Here is a 12974-nt window from a genome sequence, read left to right as displayed (position 1 = left end):
AACAACATAAGGAGTGGTGCATCCATGCAAAGACAACCGATCGTCATGATGAGTAAGGCTGACACCTGCCTAAGTGAAGTTGCAACGGTGTCCACCGGATATGGACAGTTGAACTCAACACTTGGGGTGATGCATCTTCGTCAACCACGTCTTGAGGCATGTTAGCTTAATATACAATGTCTCATATTGTGCTTCTCGTCATAAAGGTATCGCTGCTAGTGAGAAACATTTTAGCCTTGTTTTTGTAGGTCATATTTGCAGAATTAAATACACAAAATAATATATATTTTATCCATGTTTAAACTAAGTAAATAATTAAATTTTTATTTAAATATTTTTTTTTTGGTTGAGTTAAATGACAATCATATGTTTAGAAAAATAATATTTACAGTACGCTTTTTTATATTTTTATAATATATTTCTTATAAACATAATATTAAAAGAAAAAATATACAAAAGAAATATAAATTTTTAATACTACATTAGCTAATTTGTATATAAATACATGTGTGATTTAATTTATTTTTAATGTAATTTATATTAATAGTTAATTTTAATAACTGATTTTAGTGTACACGTAGTATAATTTATAAAATATCAGACATAATATGAAAAATAGATCTTCTTCCGTAAAAAAAATACTTAAAAAAGTAAAGTGTGATCTTTTATTTTTAATTTTTTAAATGAGACTAAAATTAAATAAAAAAAATAATTAAAAATTAAATTAAACAGGATTCAATTTTTTTTCTGTTCGATCCACTCCCCATAATATGTATACTTAGTGAGTGACGTAGATAAAATGATTTGAAAGAAGAGATTAAGAGAATGAAGGATGGATGTGGGCAGAAACAAGAATACGTCCACTTCCATGACCCCCACCTACCCATTTCTACTGCACCTGATGACGTGTCCCCCCAAACACCATTTTCATCACCTTCCACCTTTCCGCTTCTATTCCGTCATTATCTAATTCGAATTCCTTATCTCTAACACTATAACAAATCTAATTTCAACTAAACATTACTTAAATATCTCTAATTACTAATTAATAATGCAAATCTATCATATTCTACATGAGGTACAAAATATATATCCTATATCCCTCATATCTCACCTCTTACACGTAAAATCAAATGATTCTTTTTCTTTTTTTGTGTAAACATCACCCATTAATTAAAAGGAAAACAAACCCTTAATCTTTATTGTTGAATAATACTTGGTGCAAGTTAAAATGACTGCTAATCTACTATCATCATGTTGTTGTGTTTTATAAAGTTCCTTTTTTTAACTTACCATTGAATGATATTTTAAAATTTAATTTCACTATTAGGTGAACAATAAAAAATACAAACAACGTAAATAACAGAGTGCATTTCAAGTTTATTAACTATTTAATTTCACTTTTATCCTAAAATTTGATTTTTACAATTAAAATTAACCTTTTTTAAATTTATTATTTACGTTGTTAAAAAAAAATAATTTTTCTATATTTTTTCTTTAAAATTTTCATGTTATTTTAACATGGTTTTTAATTTATTTTGGTGGCCAAATTATGCTTGACAACATAACCGCTGATTTGTAGTACTAACACAAATTTTTCAAAATACTATTATATTTATACAAAAGAAGAAAAATATCATATTTTACAAGGATAAACTAAAAAAATATGTTTAAAATATTTTGCATCTGAATAAAAATATTTTTAAATTTTATTATGAATAAACATAGTATCAAATTATTTAAAACTGTAATAAAAATATACATCTATAAATTAAGAGGTTCTATAATAATAAAAAAGAATGATGTGTCCAATAGAATTTTTTATGTGATAATGTGATAAGTAAGATTTTGATAAATAAGTTATATGATATTTTTTGTTAATAGAGTAGGTTTCTAGTAATATCTGGATTATTTTAGCATGATTTTGAATTATTTAAAAATATTTTTATAAATAATAAAATTCAAAAATATTTTTATAAATCTTAACATAAAATTGTGTATATAATTAATCTTCTTCTTCTGTTGAAACTCTAGGAGAGTTCTCTAAGGATTCCATTCCACTTTCAAGCATATATAATTAATCTTAAGAGATATGAACATCACATATTCACATGTAATGTCACTTAACATTGTTAAATTGCATATGTCCATGAATGAAACAGGGTTAAATTCAACAAAGTCTAATTAAAGCTTGACAGTTGACACTACCAATTTTGCCTTTCTTATGGACAAATGAACTCAAACCTTGTATTGATATAATTTTTTATAGATTTTTTTTTGTTTTACCCAAATGGTATCCTCAAACTCGACAGGTTAAAGACTAATCCGATGCGAATCTGAGCTCCATTTAAGGGTCTGCCGCTGGCCAATGGGTTGCTGCATGCACAAGACGGGGTTCAAACTCCCAACATTTGCTTAAGCGGATGAGTGAGCTGACCACTCGACCAACTCAAGTTGGTTCTAATTTTTTATAGATAACATTGCAAGCCTTAATTTTTTTTCACCATTGTAAATTTCAAGGTCAAAGTTGTAAACTTTAGACAACACAATTTTAATATAACAAAGTCAAAACTACTCTCATTAATGAGCCCGCTGCTTATTGCGAAAAATGGATCTTCTCAATTTTTTTAACATTTGAAAGAATAAAGTGTAATTTTTTATTTTTAATTCTATAAATAGGATTAAAATTAAATAAAAAATGAAATTTTCTACTAGATACTATCCAATTTTTTTTCATTGAAGAGAATCTACTCCCTTATTGTCAAAGTACAAAAAAATAATTTATCATTTCACGCAAATTATAAAATTTATCCACTCTTCATTGTCTTCAGGAGTGCCCTAGTGCCAAGGAGGTCTGGACCCTTTTAGGCTTGTATTCAGATAACTCGAATTTACATGATTGGCTCTACAGAGGTGCAAGGAGTGGAGATGCTTTTCTTTTCTTTTCGACTATCTGGTGGATTTGGAGAAGCAGAAATCATGACTTATTTAATATAGATGATTCATGGAGTGCTAGTAAAGTGGTGAGTTTGATTCGTAGTTCAGTAAGGGAGTTTCACACTATTTTTGCTATGCATCAATCTCTGTCTCCTCTTTCACTTTGTTTGCATTGGGTTCCACCTCCAGTTCATTCTGTTAAATTGAATTGTGATGCTAGTTGGTTTGCTCCTTCTGGCTATGCTGGTTTTGGTTGTATTATTCGCAATCCTGATGGATGTTGGTTGAAAGGTTGCACTGGAAAAGTCGAAGTGTGCAGTGTTCTTTTTGCTGAATTGTATGCAATTTGGAGAGGTTTACTTCTTGCTTGGGAGAGTGGATTTCGTGAGGTTATTTGTGAAACAGACTGTTTAGAAGCTCTTTTCTTGGTAAACCAAAGAATGCTTAGTAAGGATATTCCGGAATGGGATTTGGCAAAGCATATTCAGGAGGTTATGAATTGGAATTGGAGAGTCTCTATTCTTTTAATTCAGAGGACTGCAAATAGTGTTGCAGATTGTATGGCTAAAGCAGCTGCTTCTGTCGCGGACATTCACTCGAATTGGAGCCAACCATGGAGTGAGCTTCAACATCTAATAGATTTAGATATGACCCTAGCCAATTAATTTGGTTTTGTCTCTTTTTTCTTTCTTTTCTATTTAGTCACAAAAAAAAAAAACAGAAAAAATCGTCGGGTAACAGAAATCAATTACAATTATGGATAACTACTTTAATTTAATTTTTAAATTCAAATTTAACTCAAGTCTTGATTCTTTCAAAAATTTTAGATACTGTCTTTATTAAAATTTTAAAATTTTAACCAACTTCAGCTTCCCTATTTCTTATTAATTATTATAATTAATTACGGACTAAATACTCTCAAATAGAAAAATAACACTCAAACTTTTACAGAATTTATTGACTTGTGTGTTAAAGAACTCTCATAAATATATTTATTTTTACTCTTTATATTGTTTACATCCAGCCATGCCGGACAAACAAAGAAAATCAATTCCTTCTCAAATTCGTCTTAAAACCATAACTGAATATGTTTACAAAATATTTATATTTTTTAAATAATTATCGAAAGTCTAATTCCAAAAGCTATTAAGATGTGTTTAATTTAGCATTTAGAATATCAAATATATGTTTAATTTTCTTGAAAACTTTTAGTGACTATTTTTTTTTCTAAACATAAACGATTTTATCCTCCAATTTACATTTATCTAAAGTTAAAAATGTTAACTTTTGTATTTTTTTTAGTTAAATTAAAATTTATTTTTTATATATCAATTTTATTCTTTATTGTTTATATGATAAATTTTTTTTATAATATTTTTTTAATGCTTTCTCATAGAATTTTTATTATTTTTTATTTATATAAATTTTTTTACGGCTATTGTTATTTCTTTTTCGTATAGAATATTTTTTTTGTTTTATATTATAATTCTATTAGAATACGAAAGACGATTAAAAGCACTATAAAATAGAATATTAAAATTTATTTAAATATTAAAAATAAAATTATAAATAATATAAAATAATTATTTAAATTTAAGTTTTTTTAATAATACTAACTCACTTTTAATCGAAATCAATTTTATAATTAATTTTATACAAATTTTTGTTTATAAACTTTAATATAAACACACATTTAAAATAATATCTTTTTTTTAAACTACAATTTATATTTTTTTAAATAATATTTTTTAAATAATAAATAAATTTTTTTTAGCAATTTACAAAAATAAAATATTTGGCTTCCAAAATTAAGGAAATGTAATTTTTACAGTTTAGATACGAAAATATAACTTTCTACAAATCTATGTAAACCATAGAAGGGTCCGACGAATTTAAAATACACGTAAACTACTGGAGAAGTTTACGGTTTACGTTGATAAAATATTTGGGAAGAAACTGTGGTAGGGATTCCACTGTTTCTCCGAAGATACAAAACATGCATAAAACGTGGAAGGGGTCCAACTATAAACGAATTTCACTACATATACTAACCTAGAGTAAGTGGGATATATTTACATTTATCATTTGTATTGTCAATGAAATAAGACTATATTTTATAGTACATTTTGAATTTATTCAAATTATAAAAATGATATAATTTTAAATGATTTGGATAATATTAATTTAATTTATACTTTTCAATCTAATTTAATTTTATGCAAATGATTAATTTATACAGTGTTAATTTAATTTTATTTTACAAACTATTTTAATTTAATAATCTAATATAAATTGAATTAAGTAGAATTAAATTATATTTAAATTTAAATTTTTTAGTTTAAGTAACTCATTCAAATTTGTAGTACATATATTTAAATAATATTTTAAAATTTTAATACATATATTTATATATATTTATTTAAATAATACTCTCAAATTTTTATTAATAATAACATATTTTACTTCAAAATATTTAAAATTTATATAAATATAATTTAAATTTTTAAAATTTTAAACCTTATTATTTAGATGATATATAATTTCATATATTTGTTAATAATTTTTTGGTGACTTAAAAAAGATAAATTCAAAATAAAAAAAAATCTCAAAGAGAAGTTGCAAACCTACAACATCACTAGGACAAGCATTTCGAAAGTCTGGTCATATCAATAACCATTTAGTGTACTCAATTTTTTCTTTTGACTAAGTTCAAATCTACTTCCTATTTTGGACTATTATTTTAAAATCTTTTCAATTTTTTAAGCGTAAAACAAATAAAAGGACAAATTATTGAAATAAAAATGACACTCTACTATCACACCATTCATTCTAGATTGGTATATATAGTAAATTCGGTGCGTGCATAAACCGTTGGATCTCATCCACAGTTTATGCATGTTTTGCATCCTCACAGAAACTGTGGAATTTCTATCACGGTTTTTTTCCAAATACTTCATCAACGTAAACCGTAGAATTTCTCCAACGGTTTACGTGTATTTTAAATCCGTGAGATTCCTTCTATGATTTACATAGATTTGTAGAAAATTGTATTATTGTATCTAGATTGCAAAAGTTGTATTTTCGTAATTTTAGAACCTGAATGTTTTATTTTCGTAAATTGTCCATTTTTTTATCTTGTTATAATTTAAATATAATTAACAAATAAAAAAAATTATATATAATATTTAAATATAAAATTATTTTTATTTTTCTAAAAATTATTTTTTTTAAAAATTATTGAAATTTATCCAAACAATAGTATATTTTTGGTTTAATGTTTTTATCATATACATTTATATTCTACTTTATTGAACGATATTTATGTGTTTGTTTCTTTTCATCAATGTTGAATCTATTCCAAGCATACATTATCTAACAGTATCATTGAATTTGCTTTTGTATTTCATTTATAAATGGTTGAAAATTTATAATAATCGTTTTAGATCGTTCATATAAGTCTCGACCAAATAGGAAAATAAATATCTTTGATTTGTAGTGAATTTTATTTTATATTATCATAAAAAAACTAACTACAAACTATATGTTTTGTCACTCACACCAAATACATCTCAATTTAACTTTAAATCAACCATACTTTCTTTTCTTTCTTTTTTTTTAAAGATAATTCTTCTTTCAAATTGTTTAGGAAAAGATATACATAACTTCCGTAAGAAAATTCTCCCATTAGTGCAATACATAATTTTATCAAAAAAAACTCTCAAATATGCCGAGTTTAAACAATTTATAGATGAGAATAATAATAATGGGTTAGAATACCAATTCGCACAACATCTAATACCATGTTTATCTTGTATTTTCTATAGTCTATATACATTTAAATTTGTTTGTTAAATTTTAGTTGTTAAAATTTATTCATTCGTTTCAATCTCACTTATTTCAAAATTAATATATTTTTACCTAAAATAAATCTTAATATTCATTTTGGTCCTTTTGAAAATTTTATACACATAAGTTTTTATTTTTTAAATCGTATAATATTAATTTTTTAAACATATCTATTATTATAAAAGATATATTATAAATTAATGTAAAATATATCTTTTTAGTTTTTATTAAGGTGAAAATTCAGGTGAAATCCATTTCACGTGAAGTTGATACTTGAGAACTATTGGATGAAAATTTAGTCAAATCAGTTAAATCATCTAACGACTTTCATGTATCAATTTCACGTGAAGTCGATTTCACTCGAATTTTCACCTTTTATTAATTTTGCATTCCAACATAATTTTGAATAACATCGTTAAAACAATATTCATTTTTTAAAAATACATTTGAAAAAAATATCAAAATACAAAGTATATTGACGTGAATCCAATTTTCATCAAGATTAATTATACAGAAAGCACATTTATGAGCTATGAAATATGGCCAATTTTGGAGTTATCTAGTTTATACGGGACATATTTTGGATATGATACCTGTTTGATATATGTGTTTATTGTATTTAATTATATCTTAATAAAAAATAAAAAATATTTTTTAGATATATTTATTGGATGTACTTAAATACCATTACATATCGATTATCTAGCTTTATTCTTAACATTGATTTTTAAAACAAATTTAAAAATAATATATATTATTATTTATTAAAATAAAAAATATTTTAAATATTTTATATAATTAAATAAGACATTAATAATAATTAAAAATTATTTTATATTTTAATATGAATAAAATATCAACATATCATTACGATATATCTAAAATATATATATATATATATATATATATATATATATATATATATATATATATATGTCTTCATATATTATAATATTTTAAAATTTGTGTATCATCATATTTTGTCTCGTGTCCATATCCGTATTATAGTTTATGAGTAATGCTATATATTATGATGCATGGACACTGATATGGATACGGGACACGCCGAGACACGAATTTTAAAATCTTATATGATACGGAGATATGCATATATATAAAATATAAAATATTTTTTAGATAAATCATAATGATATTTTGATGTTTTATTGATATTAAAATATAAATTAAATTTTTTAATTATTTTTAATGTCTTATTTTAATTATATCAACTATTTAAATTTTTTTTGTTTTAATAAATAATAATATATACTATATCTAAATTTATTTTAAGAATATATGTTAAGAACAAGACTAGACACGCTGACACATGATGATATTTAGGTGTGTCTAGACGTGTCCGAATTTTTTTTTTATTTTTTATTAAGACACGTTTGGACACAACAGACACGCATGTCGGACGAGTATCGACAAGTGTCGTATCCGAAATGTGTTTGACACGCGAACACGGTAACTCAGCAAAATATATGTGTTTCATAGGCTATATATCAAAAAAATTTATAAACCAAATCTAACTAAATTAAATAATAACATTTAAAATAATACTAGTTATAACTTATTTTTATTATATTAAATTAATTTAATTAACAAAAAAATTTAAATATATAAAATTATTTCACATTATATAATATCAATTTGCAAATATTATCCGAATACACACTTAATTAAAAAAAATCTTTTAAAATGAGAAAAAATATAAAACAATAAAATAAAAATTTAATAATAATTTAATTTATAATCTTTATTATTACGCGTGAAGTCTGCTATCTTAAATTTAAAGATAATTAAACATTCACTTTTTTAACTTTACCGGTTTTTTCGTTTTAGAAAATTTGATCCTGATTTGAATAGATTATAAAAATTGAATGTATCTTTGACCTAATTAATTGAAATGGATATTTTCTTGATATTTTTTGTGTGTTTAATAAATAAAACAAAACCCTGATTATTTATTACCATGTTCACACCCATAGGCCAAAAGAGGGAAGGAAATTGAAAAAGAAGGACTGTTGTGTTAATCTGAGTGAGCGAGTCAGAAAAGAACTGAGTGAGCGAGCGAGTTGAGTTGAGTGAGTGGGACCCACCAAAACTTGAGAACCGCTTCGTTGGGCCTATCTATATCGCACCACATTCATTACCTACTTTTTACAATTCCATCCCTCCACTTTTTTTTTTTCTCTCAAAGAAAAAAACAAATATATTATTAATTAATAAAATCAGAAAATGAAAAGAGCGCACAAACACTCTCTCTCTTCTGTTTCTGAGCCATTCTTGTGTTTGATCAAGTCAAAGCAAACCATCTTTTCTTCTTCTTCTTCTTCTTCTTTTCTTAACTATTCATTGTTGCACAAGAACATTGTCTGAACCAAGGAGACTCCTACACAATAGGTAGATTAACATAGCCAGATTTTTAGTACCAGAATTTTCGCTCTCTTTTCTAGCTGCTGTTTTTTTTTTAATTAGAAAAAGGTTTTATTTTATTTTCTTCTGTTGAGGTTTCGGTCTGTAGCACCAGAAAAACCTGAAACAACAACACAGAGACACACGAACACGACGTTGGTTTTTATAGTTGGCATCATCTAAGCCTTATGTATGTGTATAAACAACGTGTGTGTTGTGTGCGCGTGTAACTGTGTGGGTTGGTTTCTGGTTTTTGATTATCTTGTTTGTTATTGCCGAATTCCTTCTCCAAAAATATAGTATTTATCTATATTCGCGCAATAATTAAAATCCAATCCAGTCGAAAGGGCACACCGCCATTAAGATAATAAATTTACAGACTTTTGAGCGTTCATTGTTGTTGAACAAAATCCTCGCTCACCAGAAAATTCACCATTTACAGGATTCAAGAATCAAGAATCAAAGAACAGCAACAACAAGAACAGCTTCTTGTGGTTTCTGGGAAGCATTGGAAAGAACTGTATATTATTGTTGGCATTGGTGCTACCTACCTACCCCATTGAGAAAAAATCAAAATTTGATCGGTGGGTGATTCCAATTTTTAGCTGTTACAATTACTGGGATCTGGATTGAAGTCCTTTAGAGGGTTTGATTGGGAATGAGTATCATGAAGTCATTGGATCACTGGAGGAGTTACTTCAGGTCTTGTTCATCTTCATCTGACATATTTGAAATAATTGACCATGCGATCATGGTGGCGGCTTCTGATTGCCCCAAGGAGTTCAGGCTGAGAAGGGACCATATTGCTGAGATGCTCTTCTCTTGCAAGCAAACAAGGTGTGTGGGTTGTGACAGGGTTGAGCTCTGTGTCCCTGTTGATGGTGCTGATGGTGGTGGAGCTCGTGGTGGTGGTGATGATGATGGTGCCTACAAGAGCAGTGGTTTTCATCACAATCGGGATGGTGTTGTTGAGTTTGAAGCTGGGGCAAGCAAGGAGAGCAAGGTCAATAGCTCAAGGGGTGATATTGATGATCATGGTGACATGGATGTGAATAGGGTCCTTAGCAATTATAGCTTTGGTGAAGCTGAGGCATTGACTGATGAAATGGAAGAACAGTCTCAGTTTGTTGCTGAGGTCTTGAGGATCAGAGACATTCTCCATAACCGTCAAGAAGAGGTGTGTCTTGCTTAAGTTATCAGTTCTTGCTCCGTTGTGCTGTGATTTTGATGTTTGAGGAGATTTTTTAAGTCCTTTGACTTTTTGGTGTGATGTTGTTTATTATCAACAAGTGTTTTAGGGTTCTTTTTGTGTTCTGTGGAGTTCCCTGATTCATGCTGGGCTTGTTTTGTTTTTCTTGTAAAAACAGTCAGATGCAGTATTGTTTGAATCACTGAGGAGGCTGCAACTGATGGAACTCACTGTTGATTGTCTCAAGGTTTGTGAATTCAACCATTCTTTGCTTTGGTTTTTTGGCAATCTGTTCTGGCTTTTAATTTTGTGGCTGAGTTCTCTAATTCTTGGAATTACCTTTGCCAGGCAACTGAGATTGGAAAGGCTGTTAATCCTCTTAGAAAGCATGCTTCAAAGGATATCCGTCAACTCGCACGAAAGCTTATTGAGTATGGATTCTTTCTGATAGATTTTTGTTTGCCATCCATGTATTTTAATAATCAGTGGTTTAGAATTGTAGGTGTATGAAACTGAGAATGAAAAACAAATTATTGTTATCATATATTTGACCCTGTTCCTTAGTGAAGTAATCATGTGTCCCTTATGCTCAACTTTGATGCTATCTTTCAATCTATGATGGGATGCTTAGATAGGCAAATGACTCATACTTCACATCTTGTATGCTTAGAAGTTAGCAATTATTGTTTTGATTCGTGTTAGCGAACTAGTTGAATTGCAGAATCTGTTTTAAAATATTCACTTTCATACCGAACAAGTGAACAACTATCTGATTAATAATATCTTTTCTTGATTTACAGTGATTGGAAAGAAATGGTAGATGAGTGGGTCAAGGCCACAGCTATTACAGGTATCAAACGTTTATCTAGCTTTGTGTGACAACTATCAAGACAATCCGAATACCCGATGCTCTTTTTGCGTTCTAAACCTTGATTCATGTTTGAATTTGGTTTTACTAAATGTCTATAGGATCAGAAGGCACTCCAGATTCTGTAAATCCATCAGTTGTTGATGAAGAGGAAGGACTTCCATCACCTCCTTTGGACGAAGGCGCTTTCTTGGTAGCTTCAACCGGTTCAATTGAACTCTCTCAGGTATTTTACCTGTCCCTAATGTTTTTTTCCTCCCTTTTTTGAACTTAGATTTATGTAGAAACTGATTTTTTTCTACTTCCCTTTGTTGTATGTCTTGTTTCTGGACGATGTAAAGTTCTTTGATGGCATGGATGATATCGGAAGTGAGTTGATTTCGCAATTTCTTATGTTTAGTCTATCTAGCATTTGCTCATTGATTCTGACTGAATTCCCCATATCTTGATCAGGATGTTTTTCAGATCCTCGACAAAGTGGGCAAGTCAAGAACCGAGAAAATGGCAGAAAGCCATCAATGGACATCCAACATATGGAAAAAAGGAAACCACAGGCTTCAAATGACACTGCCAAGGATAGTAAGAGCCAGCTGGTTAAGAGAAATGAGGCCACAGTGAAGCCAAGTAGACCGGTAGCCGCTGATTCCGGTCCTGGCAGACCACCAAAGTCAAGCATGCAGCGAAAAAGCAATGTCGAGCCTAGAACAGAGAATGGTACAGTCACAAGGAAGCCTCCGGTTGACCAGCAAGATGTAAGTAAAACATCTCTACACAAGTTTGCAAAACATAGATTTCAGGCATCTCTAACATCTCTAACCGTTTCCTGTACTTCAGAAATCGAATTGCTCGGACGATGTGGATGCGAAGCTAGAAGCCACTAAGAGGAAACTTCAGGTTCGATATCAAGAAGCTGAAAAAGGTTTGTCATCTCTATCTTGAATTTGGTTTAGAACTGAGACACTTGAGATATTCATAGCACAGTGAACTGATTCAAGAAAGTATTGTCTGATGCTTGCAGCTAAGAGGCAACGAACTATACAAGTAATGGAATTGAATGATCTCCCAAAGCAAGGAGCCAGCCAGCGAGGTCCTCAGTTCAAAGCCGGAAACCTTAACCGGCACTGGGCCAACGGTCGAAGGTAGAGGGTAGTTCATATTCTTGGAGGAACAACATTGGTCATTGTCACTCACTCTTTCAGTGTAGAGAATAACAAATCCAATTCACCATTCTTTCTTGTCAGAGGGGAAGTAAACTCTCAAGACTGTTTATTTTCCTCAACTTTGCGTCATATCTGAGTAAATAGGAATTTTTGCTGAGTCTATGATTTGGATTTGGAAGAGGGAATTATAACGTTTGTTTATAAGAAAAATTATCTATTGTTTTCACCATTTTCTTTAGTTTATTACATTAGAGTTAGACTAAGGTGTCATATAACATAGTACATAGACTATTATGTTTAGAACTTTGAACAATTTCAATTTGCAATAACATTCAATAGAATTACTTTTCAGTGCTTTTGCTTTTTCACTTTTGGAATATAATATAGCATAAATTGTTGATTTAATTACCAAGAGTTTTAATGAGTACTGTTCTATTAAAATCTATTACTTTCTATTCATTTCATCCGTCCATCTTAACTAACTCAAAGTGGTCAAAGTCAAATCACTTTTTATTTATTTTGGCGGTTTGGTCTGAATGAATGGAATACATGAAGA

At 28.5% G+C, this 12974-nt stretch overlaps 1 protein-coding gene across 2 annotated transcripts; it reads left to right on the top strand.

The window, feature by feature from the left end:
• The first annotated feature begins 8923 nt into the window (after positions 1 to 8923).
• On the top strand, positions 8924 to 12769 carry LOC112716618 (probable mediator of RNA polymerase II transcription subunit 26b). Of its 2 annotated transcripts, XM_025768570.3 has the most exons (10): positions 8924 to 9189; positions 9644 to 10378; positions 10569 to 10637; positions 10739 to 10821; positions 11191 to 11240; positions 11360 to 11484; positions 11600 to 11627; positions 11712 to 12010; positions 12093 to 12177; positions 12277 to 12769. In XM_025768570.3, the coding sequence occupies exons 2-10, from the start codon at positions 9860 to 9862 to the stop codon at positions 12399 to 12401; spliced, it is 1383 nt and encodes a 460-aa protein (XP_025624355.1). In that variant the 5' UTR covers positions 8924 to 9189; positions 9644 to 9859; the 3' UTR covers positions 12402 to 12769. The 2 variants fall into 2 exon arrangements, with proteins under 2 accessions (XP_025624355.1, XP_029145638.1); XM_029289805.2 differs by lacking the exon at positions 8924 to 9189 and having other exon boundaries at positions 9221 to 10378.
• The last annotated feature ends 205 nt before the right edge of the window (positions 12770 to 12974 follow it).

This window comes from Arachis hypogaea, chromosome 10 (genome assembly GCF_003086295.3).
Source record: "Arachis hypogaea cultivar Tifrunner chromosome 10, arahy.Tifrunner.gnm2.J5K5, whole genome shotgun sequence".
Classification (NCBI taxonomy): domain Eukaryota; kingdom Viridiplantae; phylum Streptophyta; class Magnoliopsida; order Fabales; family Fabaceae; genus Arachis; species Arachis hypogaea.
The sequence above is the reverse complement of the archived record's forward strand: the minus strand, read 5'-3'. Positions and strand labels throughout refer to the sequence as shown.